General features: G+C 49.2%; 1 protein-coding gene across 2 annotated transcripts in view; it reads left to right on the top strand.

Moving 5' to 3' along the window:
• EPS8L2 (EPS8 like 2) overlaps positions 1 to 22,593 on the top strand; it is a 66,876-nt gene that overhangs the window by 21,785 nt on the left and 22,498 nt on the right. For both annotated transcript variants that reach the window (XM_056354384.1, XM_056354383.1), the window contains 4 exons: positions 516 to 580; positions 1,790 to 1,845; positions 16,156 to 16,220; positions 22,211 to 22,372. In XM_056354384.1, coding sequence (XP_056210359.1) covers positions 537 to 580; positions 1,790 to 1,845; positions 16,156 to 16,220; positions 22,211 to 22,372 — 327 coding nt within the window. In that variant the 5' untranslated portion in view covers positions 516 to 536. The remainder of the gene's footprint in view (positions 1 to 515; positions 581 to 1,789; positions 1,846 to 16,155; positions 16,221 to 22,210; positions 22,373 to 22,593) is intronic.

Below are 22,593 nucleotides of genomic sequence, written 5' to 3' on the forward strand. Positions count from 1 at the left end.
GCGGGTAATACCCTGGTAAAGATACTTTACCAGCTGGTATAGAGCTTGAAATTGCCACATAACAAAAGATAATGGTACTGTAGGCCTGCAAAAAGACTCAGGACACTTGACAGTCATAAGCACATGGCCACAGAGATCCATATGTTTGTTAGTGGCCTCTGACAGACCATAAAGGCAAAGGCCACAGCAATGGTAGGCAGGGCTGCTTTGCTAGAAAAAGACATGCTGAAATACCACAAAGCTGGCATGTGCCTGGAAGGGACAGGCAAGAGGAGAGAGGTGGAAATAGGTTTCGGAAAGGCATCCCTGTACGTGTCATCTTCAGCCCAGGTCAGAGCTGTGAGAGGTGAGGAGGAGCAGCAAGGAAACCCTGTTGTGCTCACCTGACTGCTCTCATGTGCCCACACTGCTTGGAGACCCTAAATCAGAGGCAGGAAGGGCAGCACGTACATGGGTAAATCACACAATAGTGTGTTTTCTAATGACTAATCCTATCTTTTCTGCTTTTGCTGCAGTTGCCTGTCCTGCGAAGCGACATGAGTCTCAAGGGATCCCTCAGCAGCAACCCTGGCTCATCAAAGTAAGGATCTCTGTGGCAGGCTTCTCCATCTCACAGCTGGCACCACCACTCCTTCCTACCAGCCAGGGGGATGCTCTTTAGCAGTCCCACTTGCCCCCTAAGTCTCTGGTGTTTGAGTCACCCTTCCTGGGCACCTCACAAGCTGTGGTTACAGCCAGCATCACTGCTTCACCTTGGTAAAGCTGCATTAGGTGGAAAGAGGAGGGGGACACCAGGAAGACCTCCACCTGCAGCTTAAGGGCTGCAGCAGCTTTCTGATGGAGCCAGAGCCACCAGCTCTCTCCCTCCTTCCTGCACGCTCCTGGTCTCTGGGGAGCAGGGTGTAAGTGAATGAGCACCATGAAGCACTGCCTGCCCTCAGGGAGACATGGTGACAAAGCAGAAAGTAGCCACTGGCCACCCACTGGCTCACTGCACCGTGCAGGACAGCCCGACCACAGTGCCTGAAACCCTGAGGTCTGGCTTTGATCCTCCTCTGCCAGGCCTGAGCTGGAGAAAACCCCGTTATCTCCTGGCTGCACACTCCTAGGCACAACCCAGGCATCTGTGGTAGGAGCCCTACAGGGGATGCAACCCATGCTTAGAGACCCGACACCCCAAAACTCAAGTGTTCATACACAATTATGTCCTTCCACATTTTTACATGGGACACATTCTATATCTGAGCACCTGCCTTCAAGGAGCACATCTCAAAGAGGTCCATTAGTAAGACAGCTTAATCTTGGCACTTACACTGCCTCGGGTTCAGGTGGACTTGGGTACAATGTGGAGGGGCCTCCATTTACCTGTACGACTCCCTGTGATGACCCCCCTTATCACACACTAGGAGCCACTGTCCTTAAAGCAGCCCCTCCGGAAGCGATGTCCTTCCAGGGGACACGGGGTGGGAAGGTAACTGTAGTGGGGACAGGCCTAGATGGGCTCCTCTGTCTCCTGTTTCCAGCTGCTGGGTTTAGTGACACGCGCCAGTGGTGTGGATAACAGCTAGGGTTGCAGAGAGAGCCGCTGGTGCGGTCATACAAGCAAATGCTTTGCCTGGTACTATGGAGTTGTACCATGTCTGGTGGATGTGATGAGGAGGGCACCGCTGGTCCCTCTCAGGACAGCTGCAGAGCTGCTGTGCTGATTACTGCACAAGCTGCAGTGCAAAAGCAGATGTTAAAAAGATCTGAGAGCCGATTGTTTATTTGTGCCTTCTTTCTTTTACAGTGGCAGCATGGGCAGAGCAGATGGAGCCTCCAAGCTGAGTGCAAAGGACCTGTACGGTAAGTCATGCCCACAAACCCATCTAAAGTTTGCTATAGCAAAAGCACCTCTGGAGATCTGAATGTGGCTGTTGGGGTTTTAGGCTGGAACTCAAAGCAGCGTGGATCCAGACCTCCAAATGCAACAGGCTGGCCTTGATGTGGCAGCAAAAATGCACCTCACCTCCGTGCCACCGACTCCCATGCTGGGGACAGCTGTGATTTTGCGAGACAAGCTCTGCAGAACATTGCTTTCCCTCACCCCCACCTGTCACCCAGATCCTCTCCAGTTATGTTAGCAAGATAACCTGATAAAGGGCCTAACAAAAGAAAGACTGTCCTCAGCAGGTTAATGATTATCCTCTTGTAACTACACAGTGAACCATGAAAACTCCAGTGCCCTTTGGCTCTTTGCTAGTAGAGGGAATACTTGTGCACAGCCTGACACAGCTTGTTTATAAACCACCCCAGCTCCAGTGGAACCAGTGAGTCACTGGATGAAGAGCCACAGGGAACATTTAGGTATCAGTAACAGTTATTCCCGATCCTAGCAGCTCTCTTAACACATCCTGGGTGAAGACTTGCCCTGTGGGGCAGGCAGAACAAGCAGAAAGTCATGTGTGAGAAGTCACCTCCCACAGTCACTCCCTGGATGAGATGGGGGTTTGTCTGGGGGACCACTGGGGGCTTTTGGGGAGCCCGAGCCTGCATACTTTCCCACCTGAGAGCTGTCGATTTGCCTGGTTGATGCTTAAATCGAATACGAACAGGCTGCATGCACCCCTCACTGGAGAGCTTATATTCGATCAGAAAACTTCCCTTTACATCTACGAGGTGAAGGTGGTTTATTTGTCCCTGGGAAGCAGCTTTGGTTGCTGAAGGGTTTGGGCTGGAGGTTTATCAGGGTGGAGTGACCCGGAGCAGTGTCCCACAAGTGACTTATCTTGCCTGGGAAGGAGGGGGCTGTACTCAGTGGATGAAGTGTTAAACAAAGTCATTGCTAACTTCAACTAGCTGCAAAGAAGTGCAATATGGGAATAATGGTAGAACAGAAATTTGGTGTTACTGACTGGTGCTGTCTGTGGCCTGGGTGCTGCATGATGGGCAGGTGCCAAGTAGGGGTTTGAACTGTGTCAGTCACCTGTCCCGAGATGAAAGCACACCAGATAAGCCTAGAAAGCAGCAAGAGGGTGAGGCATGGAAATGTTTAGGTGCTGCACCATTTTGCACACAGGACTGCTAGTTCAGACAGGCTCCTCCTACCGCTAACAGCATCACTTCTTTTCCATGCACTGAAAGCTCCTGCAGATCCAGTCAGGGGCAGAAAGATTATAGTTACAAGGTAAATAGAGCACTGTGTAAAAACGAAACCGAGAGCTGACAACTGCGTTGAAATACAGCACATGCGCAGGTTAGCACCCATGGGTGGAGGCAGCCCAGGGCTGTGGATGGCCAGGGTTTCAGGGGGCCGAACTGTGAGCTCAAGGCTGACCTGGTGCCCTGCAAGATGAGCAGGGAGCAGCCCGCAATGACTCCCACAAAAGCTAGTGAAGGGAAAGGCTGACAAACCGCCTCTAACACACACACAGTTTCTCAAGTAAGTAGTTTTCAACATTGAGTTACATCTTTTAAATTTTTTTGCATGGACACACCCTAAAAGCAAATTTCACCAGGGATGGGACCTCTCTGATCAAATTCCAGCAAACCTTAAATGACACTCATAAGTCCATGGGCCAGCTCCTCAAGAGGAGTAATCCAGCTGCCCATGGCTTCCCTGCCACCTCTGAAGCACAGTATGAGGTCTGCAGGCATTTACTGCATAAATCAGCGGCTGTTGGCGGGATCAGCCCAGCACTGCATGAGTATACATCCACAGGGTTTTTGCTTGACAGAACTTGAAAACCACCCTGCTAGTTCAGCACGCCTTTATCAAAGGACACTCAGCAGGTGTTAAAGCAATATTTAAATGTCTGGGTCCCTTTGCACTCAGACCCTCCCTCCCCCAACATTAATTTCTGCTGTGAGCTGGCACATTTGGGGGTGGACAGCAGGCAAGAACTAAAATTCCAGGGAGAATTAAGTTTCATAATGAAACAAATCACATCAGGCCAAGCTGGCCTTGATTATGTGATTATGATGCTGCTAAGGAACGTTCAGAACTTGCAAGACTTTGTATTTCCATTTTCCTCCAGTGTAATCAGGCTGGACCCTCAGCCTGCGTACATAGCCAGGCCTCCATAGAAATCAACTCCCAATTTCGCAGCGCACAGACTCCTGCTGCATTCTAAGCTTGCTGGGTAATGCACACAGGTTCTCCAATGCACACAGATGTCTAAATACTATTCCTAGGTGAACGAGGCCTTGGGTTTAGCTTTCTTAAGATGTTTTTTCTACAGTCAAGTGCCTCTGACCACAAAGAGGTATGGAAGGAAGGAGGGCATGTACCGAACCATCAGCTCAGGTACATTGGCTCTAAATGCTAACCCAGCCTGAGCCTTCACTACTGGCCTAACACGACAGGAGTGCCGACGGCAGGTACAAGACTGCTATCTGCGGGCCAAGGGATCCCCAGTATCCACAGGGACTCACTGGCAGTATTAAAGCCACCTCAGGTGAGAGCCTGGAGAGTGATATGCAAGAGCATCGTGGTGAAGCAGAGCAGCAGCTTCAGGCTGCGGACAGAAAGCCACCTCGAAGAGAAGGGCGGAGGATCTGCTCTGGGGGGTTTCAAGGATGTAGAGTGAAACCCACAGAGGCATCTAGGTCCACACAGGACACAGCCCCCAAAGAAACTGGTGTAAAGCCCTGAGAGATCTTCCCCTGGCTCTGTCCCTACCAGAGTTGGATACACTTTCTAGGTGCTCAGCTGTCCTTAGTGGAGTTTCCTGGCTGTCATGGTAGCAGGACACTCATCCTTTCCTCCCCCCTTAGCAAAACAGCATCACATTTGTTCAGCCCCACATTCTGGAAGATTCTGTGGGCTGCCTGCACAGAGCAAGCCCCAGCTCCGCTGGCAGCAGGGGGAATGGCTGGCACCTATCAAGTTGCCACCTTACTCAATGCACAGCAACCAGCTGAATAAATGTTAATGCATACCATAAATAAATTAAACTGCTTCTCCACTTACTGGCATCTGTTCTGAACCTAGATGAAAGCCTGTCAGGGGGAGACCAGTGTGGCTCCAGCAGAAGCCAAGGGAAGGGCTGGAAGGAAGCATTTCTGCATAGTGCTTCCCACAGCAGGCTTCTGCCACCTCTTTCTGTGGTGCCACCCAGGTGGACCTTCTGCAGGCATTCATCTAAGCTACTTATCAGATAGTGCTGTCTCTCCTGACAGATTAGGTAGGTAGTGTAACCATGACAAGCTACAGAGTTAAGAGCAGTTTAACGATTACAGTGGGTTTTTCATGGGGCTGTAGGAAGAAAGCAGCTCTGCAGCAGCGTTCAGAGCAGCCCATCTCTGTTTAGCTACCATGTCCATCCCTGTGGTGCTCAGACACTTTTCAGCACCCCTGGCCAACCCTTTGGGTGCCTTTGCTTCTCACTTCAAATGCTGGGGCACAGAAGTGCCTGGCAGATCCAAAACCAGGCTGGCCCCCCAGCAGGGCCACAGAGTGGAGAGGTAGGACATGGAGGGGCACCACAGAGATGCAAAATGCTGGCCTGGCAGGAGGCAGCACTCATTCACATCCAAACCTCTGAGACACAGCCGGCTAGCTCCAACCTGCCCACCCCATCCTCAATATACTAATTTCTGAGAAAGACCAAAACTTGTCAGGGTACAGGGCTGGAAAAGGGATTTTGGAGCAAGATAAACTACCTGTAGCACGAGTTAGGCTGGAGAAATGTGGTGCTCAACAGCAGCAGACTGCAAGGCGCTATCACTTGACACTGCACACCCCCCAGGTAACCCAAGACAGGCTTCAGCACTGTAACAGGACACGGGGACTAACACAAAGAGAAAAGCCATTCCCGCCTGCCCAGCGTGGCCCTGGACAGGTATCATCTGCCTGGGGAGCGAGACTCCACTGCTGCCGCCTGCACCCATAAGCCACCAGCAGCTGCTTGGCAGAGCTTGCTGGTCCTGGTGAGGCAGAATACACTGATGGTGAAGGCGCATATTACGTTTAACAGTCACGAACCAACTCCTGGAGGTCTCTGCAGACCTCCCTTGTCTCCCAATGGGGCCCCCAACCACACGGGGAGGTCTCAGAGATGAGACTTGCCAGCCCCCAGCATGGTCCCCAGACTAATTCTTTGCTGCTGGCTCTGCTGCACCCTGGGCCAGCATAGCGTGAAGCACGGCCTCAGGGTTGCTGCTGTGAGATACCCATCACAGATAAGAGTTGTGCCAACTCATAATCACCCCAAAAGCAGAAAGACAGAAACACTGACTCCAGACAATCTTGCTTTCCCTAAAGCCATGTTGTCTGAGGGCTCAACACAAAATGACCAACAAAAGGATCATTATTTGCCATTAATTATCCCTTGCCCAAACCATGAGGTTGTTAATTATTTTAGCTGGAGACCATGTTGCCGTCACACAGTTATCAGTGGGAGCACTGAGGTGCTGTTTCTTCCCCACAACCCTCTAGAAGAGGGTTTGTACATGAATTTAACACACGCTGGTATTGTCTGCAAGACACAACCCTGGCAGGAGTGGTGGCTAGAAACAGAGCTTGCTCAGCTACACGGCTGGGTCAGGAGGACTGTGCACATGTCTAAACCCAAGGGGATCTGGGCAGCATCTGAATGGTGCCACCTACCATCGTGTCCCTCGGATGCAGGTAGAGCCTCTGTGTCTTTTAACAAAAGCTAAAATTAGAAAACACTGGCATTCATTGAGACAATTTCTGAGGTTCAATATCTCGGCAGGAAGGCCAGGTGTTTGGTTTTAGGCATGTCTGACTCTGTTGAGATGTCAGCCCGTGCCCTGAAGCAGGCCCACGTTGCCATCAGCAAAGCAGTGAGGCTGCAATTCTGGATAAAGCAACTGCAGACCTGACTGACTGAGCGGCCATTCCCTTTAAGGCTATCCTCCCACAGGAGAGAAAGTCAGAGATCCAGCAAAGACCAAAACTCCTTGCTGCAGAGAGGAGGAACTGCTTCCCTCGGACTGCCCTGCAGATTTCCCTTTGGGAAATGATGAGGGACTAAGGGAACTGGTGCTGAGCACATCAGTACTGACCTAACAGGGACTTCCCAGCTCCATCGTTCCCTGGACATACTGCTGCTCCCCAGGGACCTGCTCTGCTTGCCCAAGACCTCCAGAGCACTGGACAGGGCAGATGGACACACAGCTGTGTCCATCCCCAACCAGCTGTACAATCATGGCCAACACATCTCCCCCCTGGGCATTGCTCTCCCCTGCTCCAGCCCTTTGCCAGGGCACACTGAAAGCTGCTTAGAGGGGGGAGCGTCCCTAGATGCATTTGCCCAGTGCACCAGGACAACAACAGGGAACCAACATGCTCCTGCAGCAGGTGGGGGGAAAGGCAGTGCCATTTTCCCATGTGTTGTTGCTGTTTACCTCCCCAGCCCACCACAAGAAAGCCCTGTGCAGTGCTGATTGCAGGTCCAAGTCAGAGCAGTGCCTGATTCCCCATCTCTTCCACTGCCAGCCTTGAAGATATTTTTATTATACTAAAATATTATAATAATATGGTAGCCACTGTTAGAAAACCACAATAGCTACTCTTAATGGAGACCCCAATAGGTCAGTGTATGACATCAAAAGTGTTATGGAGAAACTGGTCAGATTAATTTCTACCGATGGGTGTTTAAGCTTAAAAATATCAAAAATCCCCATGTCCTCCCCCACTGCCCCCTCAGTGCCATTTCAGCTTCTTACTTCACATTCCCTCTCCCACCCCAGATTCCAGCTTCAGATTACCCCAGCTCCCCTCTGACACTGCCTTACAGGTGACCCTTTTACTCAAAGCCTCAGACATTTAATACTCCAACTGGAAAGAGGGCTGGAAGAAAAATAGGAAGCCAGCATTCCTGTTGGCTCCCACAGATCGAAACCCAGCGGTGGGTAAGACGGGAAACACACAGGCTCAGCTCAGCCCTGACTGGAGCTACTGGGAGGAGCAGGCTCTGCCCTGGGTGCTGCTGGGCTCAACCCTGGCCGCAGTGCTGCCTTGCAGCCACCCCGACCTGCTGCAGGCAGCCCTCATGTCCGCACCGCGGAGCCTTTGGGCCAGGGGTTAGTGATGGGGAGGCTGCAGGGAGGGACCCCTGATGCTGCAGTGCCTGCTCCGCATCTCCAGCAGCCCTTTTTCTTTGCCACTTCAAGACTGCCGAGCACAAGTTCTCTCCTTGCATGAAGTAACTGCTTAGTGCTTACTCAGAGGAATATTTTCTTAAATGGAAATGGGTTGTTGGATATGCCCAAGTACCTTGGGAACAAAAGCTGTGTTAGTAACAACAAAAAAAGGGGAAACTTTTCATTACGAGTTTTTTTAAAGTAAGGCAAATTCACTGGTTTAATTAAATCAAGGTTCCTCCCATCTTCCTAAATGTATTCTGACATTCAAAAAATGTCATTACCAGCTACAGGAAGTTCAGAAAACAACACTTTGGATTGTTTGGTGGAAAATAATTTGGCATACTTCTTCCAGCTCTGGTTGTAAAGGCTAAAAAGGAATACCTCTACCCATAAGCTTCCCCTGCAACTCCTCAATACCCTGATTATCTTCTGCGGAGAGGCCCCTGTGTGCCTGCCCAGCGGACAGTATGCTACTGTACATACCGCCTCACGATCCTGGGCAGGCCAGACACAAACACGCAGTGTTTCTCGATGTACTCAGTCCTTGCACAACCCAGGAGGTGGGTCAGGTTTTTATTTGCTCTTCTAGAGTGGGTTGTGTCTTCAGCTAATAAAACAGGAATGTGAGCACTTGGGTCTGAGCTAGTGGCAAATATTAAGCATGCCAAGGAGGAATTTGGCCTTGTGACACCTCCTAGCAGCTGCTGACACACTATCAATAAAGCAGCTCCCTGCTGCCACAGACCATTCATACCTCTGCCTGCCCCCAACCTCAATGAGAGCCTTTTCATTCACTTCAAGAGCTTCCAGATCATGTACCAACATGCCAGCCATGAACGATAGCTGCCCCATGCAAAGATTCCCAGCATCACAGCCACAGATACTAACAAGCTCTGGCCATTCAGAAAATATCATGGTGCTAAAAGGAAAACCAGGGAGCTTGATGCTTCATAAGAAGCTGCAGAGATGCTTCCAAAATGGAGCTGTCCCTGTGCCAGCCAGCCATGGGGACCCCTGAGCAGGGAAGCCTCTGCAGCAGCAGAGGTACAGACCTGCAGATGCCTCCCTGTCAGGAGCTCAGACGCAGCAGGTCTGTGCAGTGCCTGAAACCAGATCCTTGACTAACCCTGCAGAACCTGGAGCATCCTCCCACTCTTTGAGGATGCAGGAACCTGTCAGATTGGCAGAGCTGTGCTACCGCAGATGGGTGGTCAGACTGCCAGATCAGATCTGGCCCCGCACTCAGATCCTGGGAATGGATGCTGTTTCATAAAGCTGCTTTATAATGCAGGCCCGGCAGATTTGCATCATTGCCATTAGCATACAGAGACATTTGCTGCTCTGTTTCTCCTCTGGAGGGCTGTGTCCTGACCTGTTGGTTTGGCACAAAGCTCACACTACAATAGCAGGTTACTATAAACAGCATATGCACTGCTAGATAATATATAGATAACAGAAATTATTGGCAGGCTCCAGAAGGCAACAGCTAGGACTTTCCTTAGGCTGTTCTAATGGACACAGAGGCCAGGGAAGTTGCTAGTGTGACACAGGGAATCAAGGAGAGGCCCTTGATCTGGTACTGCCAATGAAAACAAACCTGATCCCACACATCTTTGGTTCCTTACAGACTGCTTCATGTAGGACTTGTCCATCCTCCACATTTTCTGCTGTGCCTTCTGCTCAGCAATGGCTGAAGACAAATATGAGAAGTGGGGAGGATCAGGGAGGATCCTGTGTGATAAAGCTCACTAATTAAGCAGGGAAGGATGTTCACGGAGGGGAGGCTGAGGCCTTCGCAGCTCTGGTGCAACTGGCTGCATTTGTTACAGCAGCACCTGTTTACACCACAACTGACATTGGCTCTAGCGTACAGCAAGAGCACAGGCGAGTTTTTCTTTAGAGCAGTTTAGAGTGTAACTGGATGGAAAGAGATGGTAGCTTGGGATTGAGCTTTGGGATCCTGGCTGTAACAGCCTGTAACCCTCATGCAGCTCAGCAGAGCACCACAGGCACTCACCCCACCAGCAGCAGAAAAGAAGGGCTCAGATTCCCCCAAAACACCAGGAACACATGCATCATGGTAGTACCAAGGCTGTTCTGCCTATTCTCTTCAGAAAATGCAAAAAGAGCCAAAAAAACCAGCTATAACCCATTAACAATCTGGGGAAAGCAAAGCATGGTGGAAGCACACCCCATTCAGCCTGTTTACCCCATATGCAGAGGCACAAGACTCTTCTGCATGGAGATGTACGGTCATACAGCTGTACCCCAGCACAGTGAGCGACCACAGGTTCTTTTGTCATACGTCTCAGCTACCATCTTTTGGCTGCTTCAGGGTCAGATAAGCCAGACCCCAGAGTTTGTTTCCCTCCTCCCTAGGCTGATATTCTCCCCCTACTAATATTTACAGGCCATTTTGGAAGCTGGCAGCAGAGGCAGGGCTCAAGCCTAGGCACCCCGTTGGGTGTCTTACCGATACAACCACCCTTTCTCCCCTGGTACCACTGGTGCATTGTACTGGGAATGCTCTGCCTCACTGGCTTGGCAGAGGCCATACACAAAGAGAGATAAGCCCACTTCTGCTCTCCTTTGCACTGTTCTACATCCCTAGAGACTTTAGCTAATTATTTCAGCTCTAAGCTGGTCCCAGCGGGCAGTTTCTACGGCTAGCCAATCTCTTGTGCACACGATTGCCAGGCTGAAGGGAGTGTTCACAGCCACATCCTAACTCCCTGCAAAAAAAGGGTGTTGCATGGAAATGGGAAGGCGACTTGGCACAAAAGATGTGGTTTGGCTTCCTGGACCAAGCTGATAACCCCAGCCCTCCAGGATGTACATTGATCCTGCCTTTTTCCCCCCCCTCATTTATTACTTACTTTCATCCCTTCCACTCCTTAACATAAAGCCAAACTGGAAAAATTCCAGCCAAGATTTTGGCGTCATCACTGAGATTTCAGCCCAGCACCTTTCTGAGCCCTCAGATAAAATCCACTTTGCTGCCTCTGCAGTGTCTGAGCTTTTTCCATTTCCTCGTGTGGCCAGTGGTACCAGTGGGAAACATCATTCCCACAGCACTGTTTATCCATAAGACACTGGCAGAAAATAACATACTCCAGAGAACAGCTTTGCCGTTTTCCCCACATCTCTGGGTACCAGGCAAGATTAGCTGGTTAGGAAAGGACTGAACAACTGAACTGAATTCAGTTAAAGAACAATTTACAGGGTTTATTTTTCCCTTGAAAGGGGTGTCTTAAGGCTCAATGGGCCAAATCCTTAGAGGCAAGGGATAAGACAATTTACCAAAGAGGGTGCATGTCCCAGGTGCTATCCACACTCAAGTCATTCAAAACTCTCTGGATCACCCATGCGTTCATACAGCAAGTGCTTGGGCTCAGCCACGACACAACTGTGAATTACCCATCCTTGCTCTTTAGGCCACAGCAGTGGATCACACCAGCTGCCTCCCTCCAGACAAGACAGGAACTCCACACTATGAGGGTTTTTTTCTCTTGCCAGACACCAAAAGCAACAAAGCTGTACTGTTTTCCCTTCTCTTTGTCTCTCTTGGCAGACAGAAGGGAAAGACAGACAGTGGTGGTCACTGTGGGCTCATGCCAGCTTTTATCACCTTTAGATGTTTGCTGTACTCATGCCACAGCCCCAGAGCTCTCCCTGCCCTTTGTAGCGCAGCCCATGTTATATCCAAAGAATCCTCCACCGCTACAGCCTCTAAAGGTCACAGCAGAAGAAAATTCATTTAAATAGAGGTGCAGATTGGTGTCTAAGCTTTGACAGCAACTGCCATCTAATTCATGGAAAAGCATTGCTATATTCCTATAATGCTTATTTATTGTGTGGGGATTATGCACATCCTTCACCTTGTGGGGCCAGGGTATGGGTTGGATAAACCTTATGGTGCTCAGGCCTTCTCCACTGCAAGATGCCATGAAAATGCAAAGTGTCCTAGTATGAGAGGTGTCAGATAAACCAGAAGGAAATTAGCTACTGCTGCTAACAAGCCAGCATTCATTCATACAAAACTCAGCAGGTAGAGGACAGGGCTGTGCAGAAGGGCACTGTGGGAGCCACCCAAGGACAAGCAACCTGCCTTCTGAAGTCTTTTCTGGCCAAGGGAGTTCACCTGTTCAACGTAAAGGCCCACCCTTGATCCATAGAGTCAGATGGCCATAGATCTCCCTGCAGGCATCGTTCTGTGCATGGCATATTCGGATCAGCCCAGCACCACCAGAGCCAGATTTAAGCTAAGGCAAATAATGATGCATAACTAAGACAAGTAACGATGCATCCACGGAAAGGTCTGTAACCTTTCACCAGATTGCTTTGAAGTAAACAAAACAAAAAATCCTCTTCCTTTTTAAAGCACCCAAGCTTCTTGGGTAGATGTAGCCTAAGACTGATTATTTTGTGATCTGCAGGCTGGATCTCTAACTCTTCCTGTGTTTAAATCAAAACTGTGCACTAGGAAAGGAGATTTCAGTGTTTTGGCACCCTGCTGTCCCCGGAAAGCCTGGCTGCTTTCAAGCCTCATGGTTATATTTGCGGATGCCAGGAGGAAACACAAAAATAAAAGTTTCCATGGGTGTGGGGGCAGGTAGAAGCCAAGGAGACAGAAGGGATTTCAGAAGGAACAAGCAGATATCTTAAAGAAAGGAACAGGAAAGAGAATAAGCAGAAACACCCCTTTCCTCGTCCTGGCCAGCTTCTGGAACGTCACTTGAATGGCATCCTGAGGCAAAATAGAGGCACTTTGTTCTAGTTCTGCAACTCTCAAAGGTACCACAGAAATTCCCCCAGGAGAATCAACAGAGGAAGAGGAGGATACCTTCATTTTCTCCCTGCCCCAGGGCTTGCTTCTGTCTGGAAAAGGCTGCAAATGGCTAAAGCAGCCCTTGCCCTCTAGCTTACCCCCAAGTGCAGGCGATGGGAAGTTGGGCTATGCAGAGCCCTAGGGTTTCAACATGTCCCCAAGATTTCCAAGGGCTTCTCTAAACATTTCCTCAGAGGTACATGCTGAGAATCTCCCCCGACCATGACATGTGCAGCTTCTTTGAGCTTGGGTGATGCAGCAAAGGCATCAGAGGGGACTCCAGAAAGTCTGTAAGCAGCCAGCCACAGCCCTGACCATTGCTACAGCTCCATGGGCAGTTCTCCTACCAGACCAGACAGTCAGCCTGGTTCTCCTACCAGACCAGACAGCCTACAGACCAGTAGGCTGTTCTACCAGAAATACAGACCTATGCTAGCCTCCCTCTGGAAATCCTGTCCCTCTGGTACACCTTCCCTTCCTCAGGGACTGCCAGCTTCTGACACAGCTCTGCATTCTTCTTTCAGGGCTGAAGACATTTGCCTGTCCTAATGTAAAAACCTTCTGTTTCCAGACCAAGCACTTCAGCCCTTTCCATACCCTTTTAAAAAGGAGGGGATGGGATGTCTTAATGTCTGAATTTGTCTCCATCCCACACAGACGCAGTGTTCTCATTTCCATTAGTGTCATCTATTTACACGAGAAATGTTTGGTGAGGAAATTGAGGTTAGTGAGGAAAAAAAAAAAGTTACTCACATCAGACATGAATCCCTGCGGTGTGTGTTGCCGTGTGCCCTATTCCAGACCTTGCCCCACATTTGAAGTAGGGCAGACTGCAATTAAAACACACAGCAAACAGAAAATGCCATTGACCCTTCAATGCGAGCCTAAGGTGGGAGGTGGCTGTGCTGAAATATTAATTTACTCAAGGTCACTCTAGAAGCTAATGGCTGAGCAGGGAGTCTGAGGTCTTTGAGCTATCCTCACTCCATCTCCAAGCCCACGCTGGCGGTGTAAAAGGCACCGGCTCAGAGACCGGCAGTCTCCGTTAACACCTCTGCCAGCGTGCCCACCAAGAAATCATTTCTGCTTGTGAACAGCTGCCACTTTAGGGCTACCAGGAACTGGCCACAGAGGCCAAGCACACTGCTGTCTTTTCAACCACAGGCACAGAGATACCAGGCATAAAGTCCTTGGGTGTCCTGCCAAGCGGATGGCACACCTCAGTCTTAAAGAGCATTACGGAAGTGTTTAAAAGCACTAGAAATCAGCTTGAAACCAGCTTCTATCAACCCTTGCCAGGCTCCAAATGAAAGTAGCAGCGTCTCTTCTTACGTTCATTGTCTCTGGGCTAACTTTGTATCTTTAACATGCTCCAGCGGCCATAGGCAAGTTTGCTACCAGTGCTCAGCCCTGTGTCTTGGGAGAAGTACCAAGCGGAGCTCAATTTAAAAGCTCTTCTCTGCTAGGTCGGTGCTTGTTCTGGAGAGACACCTGGTGGCAATGCCCGCAGAGCCCGAGCTGAGCTCAGGGACGCACTCATCCTCCTTCCGTGGAAGCCAAGGAGAAATAAAAGCATAACAGAGATGCAAGGGAAAAGATTCATACTACCAAGGTGGGAACCAAGGCAAAAGCACGGCACAAACCTGCACGTCTCCCAAGCCCCAAGCCCAACTCCACCACCCCTGTGCCTGAGCAGCATTTCACAGCCCCAAACCAGGGCAGGTGATGGGAGCAAGAGCACCCAACAGACACTTAGCAAAAAAACTGTGAAAGACCCGAAGTCTAATATACCTGAAAAGTTTGAGCTTGTTCAACCCTAACCAGTTTTTAACTACCCTCCCTGCCAGCACTCTGATTTTAGGACAACCAAAGAAATCCCAAATTCCCATGAGCTGGGAGCTAAATCAAAGTAAGTTGAAACAGGAGCTTTCCAGGGGCTAGATAGGCTGGCTAGAAATCCTATCCCATTCTGGGCAGGAAAAATCTAGGTGTGAAGCTGCATGTGACACGCAGGGGCACGCACACTCATGAGGAAGGATATTTACAGAAATCCTGGCAATTAAAAAAGGAGGCACAGGTCTATAGGATATTTTAATTCCTGTTAACTCTGTGGGAAAGCAGCAGATTCAGGCCAGCTTCTTCCTTTGCACAGGATCTACTGGCAGGAGGTTTAAATAACAGCTATCCAGGTGAGGAGTGAATACAAGGACACCCCCAGGACTAAGCTAAAGCTCCAAACTGGTGCTTTGGGGGTTGCTTTCTGTTCTTGTCACAGCAGGATGCTTTGCTTGCTACATTTACTCCTTGCTAGCGTTCTCCATGCAAGGCTTAAAGGAGGACACACATCAGAGCTGGCAAATTACTCCCCAGCCAACACTCAGGGTGTAGTTCAGTGTTGCACCTTCTCCATCACTATCACCAGCTTCAGGAACTGCCATCCTTTCCAATCCTGACCCTCATTTCTCATCCCATCACTGCAGTCCACTGACTGCTATGCCCATGCAACTGTTTGCAGGACAAGTTCATGCAAGCAGGCTCAGGGAAAGGGACAGACAGGACGCATGGTCTGAACCAGCGTGGAGCAGCAACAGGAGCCGCAGCAGGCAGCTGCTGGAGATGTCTATTTGCAGGAGTCTCAGTAATTCCTGGTAGCTTTGGATAGCTTAATCCCTACAGTCCTTCCTGTCTTTAACTCCAACCCTTCACCATGGCTTGCCAGGAAACGCAAGAAAGCAAACTAAAAGCATCACAGTAGTGCAGAGGGTTTCCTCTGGAGGGTGATTCAAAGGGCTGTTATGTCCAGACTGGGGGTTGTGGTTGGAATTTTTCTTCTTGCCATGTGCATATCACAGTCTTCCGCAGCCTTCTCAAGCCACTCCTCCACTCCTCAGCCCTCTGCCAAGAGCTTCCCTAATCATTTGTTGCTTGAGGCTTTCCTTTACCCTAGGTTTAATTTCCTCCACAAACGACGCTGACCCCAGGAATCAAATTAGCAGCAGTATTAAGAGATACAACTTGAACGTGCACTTTACATATCTGATTTACCAATCCTCATTACAAAAGTTAGTATCAGTAACATGTCTATTATTGCAAATACTCTGAAGATTGAAGACTCTGAACTCAGAGTGTGAGAAAGACTGTAGCACCCCATCATGACAGCTGTAACTCCCAGATCCTGATATAACAGCAAACACCTGCTACAATGAAGGCTTGTTTTCTTCTTTTTTTTGCAGAACAAAGGAAAAAATACTCCAACTCCAATGTCATTATGCACGAGACTTCACAGTACCATGTACAGGTGAGTATGCAATGGAATGTTAAGGGGCTGAAAGGCCAGCATCAGTGATAGATGCAGGTAATGCAACGAGCTTCATTTGTCCTTGACCTTCAACAGGCTAAAAAGGAGCCAGGAGCCTTCTGACAGTAAGCAAGCATCACTCTTCACACCCTGAGAGAGGCAAACATCAAAGCTGCTTGAAACTTCATATTTCTTTTCCACAGTTCCCGGCTCCCCGATGCCTGTAAATCAGGTTGTCTCCTGAGCTTCCCACCCAGCTAGACACACTCACTAGCTCCTGGGCTGTAGGACACACTTTCAGACTTAGCCATCTGCTGTAATTTCCCTCCTTGCGCTGTGGGTCACCGTGGTCCTGCCAGCCTGGACCCAGGGGCTGAGATCACATAAGCCCTCTCAATCACACGTAGCACCCTGCTGAAGCTGGAACCACCTGGGCTTCTCATCAAATTCCTTTGAGCACAAAAGGGTAGGGAAATAAAGAATAAAATAGGTAGGTGGAGCGCAGGGACTCTGAGGAGAGAAACTAAAGGGCTATAAGCGCAACACAATTCCCGAGACAATTCCTCTCCCAAGATTGACCCCCAACTCCCTTCTACAAGTCAGAGGTTACAGGCTGGACTGGATCCCTCTCCTTTCTCTCCTCTCACTTATTGCCTGCTCTAAAAATCAACACCAGCTCTCCAGCCATCTTTTACTTCTCTGCTGCTCCTCTCCAACTCCATGTTTTGGAGAGCAGCAGTTGTTCCATTATGGTACAGTATTATTTGAAAATCCAAGCAAGCAGGCTCTGGTATAGCTCACAGACCCTCCTGCAAGGCTACAAACGGCTTTCCATGGAAAAACTCTGAATCATGCTCAAATCCTCTAACAAAGCCAGGTCCACACTTCCATGGCTTTTCCCACATTACATGACACAGGTCATCCCTGACCACTTATTTCTCCCTCCCTTGGATCCCACACATTTCTTTGAATCGAGGAGTGGAAGAGATACCCACATTACAAAGACTGCTTTGGGATGGGGAGAGAAGCAGAGATCAGTCACTGCTTCTGCATGTCCAGTGCCTTGACCTGTACACTGAAGGCTCAGAAGTTACTGGCTTGTCCCTTTTCCCGTTCTGGGCTACATCCAGGACCAGTGCCTAGGGACATTCTGAGGTCAGCGACTCTGTCCTCTTGCTACAAAGCATGATGTGCTTGGGAGGTCACTGTCTGAGGGGCTTGCTGTAAAGCCAGCACTGATCAGTCATTCAGCCTGATATTTGCTGTCATTACAGCCTGCAGGTAGGAAATTGTTGACAAGAAGGGAGGACAAAAATGATCATTAAAGAATGTGAAGTTGGTTTAATTACATATGGACCTCTTTCCTACTTTAAATTTAAATGGAAAGTGGCATACAAATCCATCATTTATCAAAAATGTATTTCCTTTCCGAATAATCAAAATTCAACCAATTAAAATGTTGAGTAATTGGAGAGAGGAGAATGAGGGTTTTTTTAGTAATCTATAAAAAAAAAGCATTAAAAAGAGAAGGAAAATTCTGTACAAGGAAACAGGAAAGGGAGAAGCTGTTGTCCTCTCTCCCTCCTCTGCATTTGAAGGAGGGTAGTGGGAGCTGTTGTCCCTCTTGTCACCCCATGCTTCAAACCCTTCTCAGTCAGCACATACAGGTTAAAACCAGGGTTTCCATGGCGGTTACAGGAACTCATCTGCCCAAACAAGAGAGACCACATTGACTATCATCTTTCAGCTCCCCCTCAGCTACTGTGTCCTCCCAAGTAATTCAAAACTCTTCAACCATGACAGGCATTAAGCCAAATTCATCTCCCAGTGTCGCAGACATCCACTGGGGGGGGGGGGGGGGGGGGGGCGTTTAAGAAGCCAGGCTGGCCATCCCCGTAATGCGGGACACCAGTGCGGGCCACTGTGGGAGTAGAGGTGCCTGTCTGAGTTCAGCTGGACCATTCATCACTGAAAAGTGGGCAAGGCAAGAAAGGAAAACACTTTACAAAGTTCATATTTAGTAGATGGGGCCCTCTCTTCTCTGGTTTAAAACCCCAGTCCAGCAGAGTGCTTCAAGCACACAGTTAGAAAGGAAAGAGCCTGTTCAGTTGCTTGAAATGAAATTTAGACACTTAAAAATACTTGTTTGGAAAGAGGGCCAGGTTTCCATCAGAGACCAACTTGATGGCCAGCTGCCCCATCGGTAGCCCTGCCAACCATCCCCATTATTGACTCCTGCCAAACAAAGTCACTCATGGAAGCAGAGAAGGGACTTTAAACAGTGACACATACATGAATTCTTCATTAATTATGCCATATGCCACCCATTTGTGAGTCTCTACCTTGAACTCTGACCAAGGCAAAGGGGATTTCAGTGACAGGCAGTGAGATGTGAGGAAACCTCTTCCTAAAGAGACATTTTACACCCTCTGAAGTAATCTATAAGCTGATCAAAGTTTAATAGTGAACGGAGCCATTGCCCATTCTTACAAAACCAACAATATTTGAATATCCATCTGGTTGAAAAGGGTTTTAATAAGATTAAAAAACAGTAGCAAGCTTCTCTCCCTCTCACTCCACTGATATCCAAAGAAAATGGAAAAGAAAAAAAATATTCTAATGAGTCTGAATTAGACAAGTAGATTTCCCCTCCCTGAAAATTAACTTACTTAACAGTAAACAGAGGAATTTATGAAGACTGTAAACTTGGCAGTTAAAATACTAGAACTGATAAGAATGCCCGTCATCAGGTATAAACCAATTCTCTTCCCTGCTCGGAAAGCAGAGGGTTTGTCACCTCTGCACAGATAATATTGACTTTGCGAATACCTTTTCGTGCACTATTTCACAATTACAGTAACATACACCTGAGCATGTTTTTCATATCTGATTGCATGGCTAATCTCAGCTTTCAGGTCAAATACCTGCTAGGAGTTTTATTTAGACAGTGCCTCACCCAATACCTTTCCTTTATGAACCCAGGATTGGGTCTCACCCTCTGCAGTGTTTATCCTGTGCTCTGCTCTTTCCAGTCTTTGTGAATCATCTACCAGCCACCGTAACAACAAACTGGTCACTACAGATCCTATCCACCCCTAATTCCCACCGTCAAACATCAGTATTTAAAGAATCAGCCCTTTCTGGGCTACCAGTGCTTTAAATCTGAGTCTTTCCCCCTGCATTCATCTCATCTGGAGCCAAATGTGACAACAGTTCTTGCCTGTGCTTCAAACATGACCATCCAGGGCTCCATCTCTTGAGTACACACATCTATCTCGGGTCCATCTGGTCTGCTTCAGACCCCAATGTTCACAGCCTCTCCAAGGTCCCTTTGTAACCTATGTCCACTGCAGGACAGCGCTGGTTCCTTCCCTGACACTGCAGCAGAGTCAGCTTCTGCTGCCTCTTAAGTCTGCTTCCCACTTTGCATTTCCCTAGGCTTTTGCAGGTGGAAAGGACTTACTTCCCAATGAACTTATCCTCCTCCCTTGCCCACTGAGGCACGTGCCAGTGGTGGGCACTACCCGTTGGGTTATTTAATCAGCTCATGAGCTTAGACTGCTACTGGGAACAGATTTTCCACCAGCCCTTTCTCCTCGTGTTTTATAGCTCGCTCTTGCTAGTCTTCTGGGACAAAGACCACCTTTTTGTGCTACATGTGGACCCTGACCTCTGATACAGCATCACTATAGCAAAGAGTCAGCACCAGAAAGAAACTGCCTGACCCCTGAAAAGGTTATATCTGATCACTGGGAGAAGGCATAAAGACAAGGGATCAGAGGGAGAAAAGCTAGGCAAAAACTCATCCCTGTAACAGAGACAAAGAGCCGCTCCAAATTTCATATTAGTTTGTGGCTCACTTTAAAACACCCCCCTTTTCTGCAGCTCTTGCTTTGAAACCAGGCTGCAGGATTCGTGCAAAGAGAAGCAGGAGCTGCCACTGCTGCCATCCCCACAAACACTAAACACCCAGCAGGACTGTCCATGGGGTGGCCGCACTGTAGCCCCCAGCCCCACCAAGAACGCACACAATGCCATCTGCTCCAGGTGCGGTACTGGGCTCTCCCTGCCAGAAGGGTCAACGGGCCCCACGGCTCTTCAGCGCACCCACAGCTGATTCAGCAGCAGCCTGTCATGCACCCTAATGCTACCAAGTAGGGGAAGCAGGGTGAGAGGCTCAAGTTGGTGCTGATACCAGAAAACCAGAGACAAAACTCTCTAATACTCATTTTCAAGTGTTACAAAGCGGGCATTCTTGATTTTTGGTGCTGGATGCACAGGAAATAAGTTCTACCCAATGTGCACCCTGACTGTGTTCACTGTTTATATGGCCAATCTATACAGATGAATGACATTTCTGAGAAACCATTAGCATATTCATTACAGTTCCACGAACTACTTATCTACACTCTTACTACCCATGTGTGGCCTAATGGGTCAAGGGTCCTCTGGTGGTCATTTGGGACATCTTCATCCTCTTCCTCTTCTCGTCTTTTCATGACCTTCTCTTCTTCTGGCCCTGTTTCAGCACTCTTGGCTCAGATCTTGGTTTCAGATCAGTTCTTATCTACTTAGTAGCTAAACTACATAATACAGCGTTGTACAACTCATCTGTGCCATGGATGCATAATTGCAACATTTACAGTTAAGCACACTGGTAAAATTCCTCTGGTATCAGTGGATGGGCCATCGATATTCCAGGGAAGAGAGAAGGAGCTGGGATCTGGCCTGACAAGCCTCCCAGCAGCAGACGCCTGGACTAGCTGCAGCACAGACACATTGCTCAGGCCCTACAGCCCCAAAAGCCTCCTGCCTTTCTCTCCTGGAAAAAGTTTGTTATTACAGGGAAAAGCTTCAGCTGCTTTCCCAGATGGGCATGTTCTCCTTCCCCTCCCCTCCCCAGCACACAGCAGGGCAGCAAAGGGAACAAGGTAAAACAAGACCATTTCCTTTTCCTTCCCAATTCTTTTTTCCTTTTCCCCTGTTGTCACCTGAACACGTGGCCTGGCTGTGCTGTCACTTGCACAGGGACAACTGCACAGAAACCAGCCTGGCTGCTCTGAGCGGCAAGGGTCCCCACATCTCCTGCCTGGCCGCCCCCCTCCTGACAGAGAGGCACATTCTCCCCATCCACAGAAAGCAGCACCTGCTCTCGCTGGCTGCTGATCACAGCGGGGAGAAATAAGTTACCTGGATTTCTGGAGCAGCCTTCTTTCACCCAGTGCTGGGGGAGGCACATGCACCATTTGGATTTGATGTGCTTCTGCAGCTGCCACCCTGCCCTGCCAGCGTTCCCCTTGCGCCAAGCCCCAGGAGCAATCCAAAGCCTGCAGCTGCAGCTCGATTACACAAACTCTTTGTACATAGAGGTGCCAAGTGCAAAGCTTGGATCACCACACACTTCAGGACACCAAGCAGGGATGGGAAAACACACGAGTGCAGCCATGTCTGGGATGTTCCCACCTTACCTGAGCTGCTCCCAGCCCAAGTGCACACCAAGGCAGCACAAGAGGACATGGCAGCATGGAAGCCAGGCTGGCAGTGGGAAGAGCCCTGGGTGGGTTTACAGGACAGGTGGAAGGAGAGAGGCAGGAAAACCAGGGTAATCTAGCAAAGCCACAGCGCAGGACAGAGGCAAGCAGCAAAAAAAAAGAAAAGCCAGGGGACTAAATCATGTGTACAAAACATTTGCACCACTGGACAATGGCCAGAGCTGCTAAAATTGACACATGATGAGATAAATATGCAAGTGGTGAAACTTGTTATGAAAAGTCTTGCGGCATTACAAAACCCTGATCTTTCACCGCTGTGGCCAGGCTGGTACTAACAACTAGAATGCACGCCTTCTGCAGCACTTTCACATCTGTGCTCCAAAGAACAGGCAAACAGCAGTTCAAGCCTTTAGAGCAGGTTTCACCACTGATTTATGGTACAGACACTATCAAAGGTTTTTTACCTGTTTTTCACTCCTTCCCCCCCCCCCCCTTCAGCATTTGGCCACCTTCATTATGGATAAGAGCGAGTCCATTGTGACTGTGGATGACGCTATCCGAAAACTCATCTTGCTCAACTCCAAAGAGAAGATCTGGACACAGGAGATGCTGCTGCAAGTGAACGACAAGTCCATCCGCCTCCTGGACTGCGAGTCGCAGGTACCCAGAGCTCTGCGAGAGCTACCCCCAGGCTGCTGCATGGGGTGTGGTGCGCACCCTTCCCATCCTGCCTGGGAGGGCCATTTCTGAGGAACACAAGGGCGAATCACTACCAAAATCCACTCCCAGGTGTGTGGCAGCTGGCTGACTCTAATGCAAAGGGCAGGTAGGTGTGAGATGATTTATTCACAGCTCCAGAGCACAGCTACTCTTTCACTATG

This window comes from Falco biarmicus, chromosome 10, assembly GCF_023638135.1.
Source record: "Falco biarmicus isolate bFalBia1 chromosome 10, bFalBia1.pri, whole genome shotgun sequence".
NCBI classification, from domain to species: domain Eukaryota; kingdom Metazoa; phylum Chordata; class Aves; order Falconiformes; family Falconidae; genus Falco; species Falco biarmicus.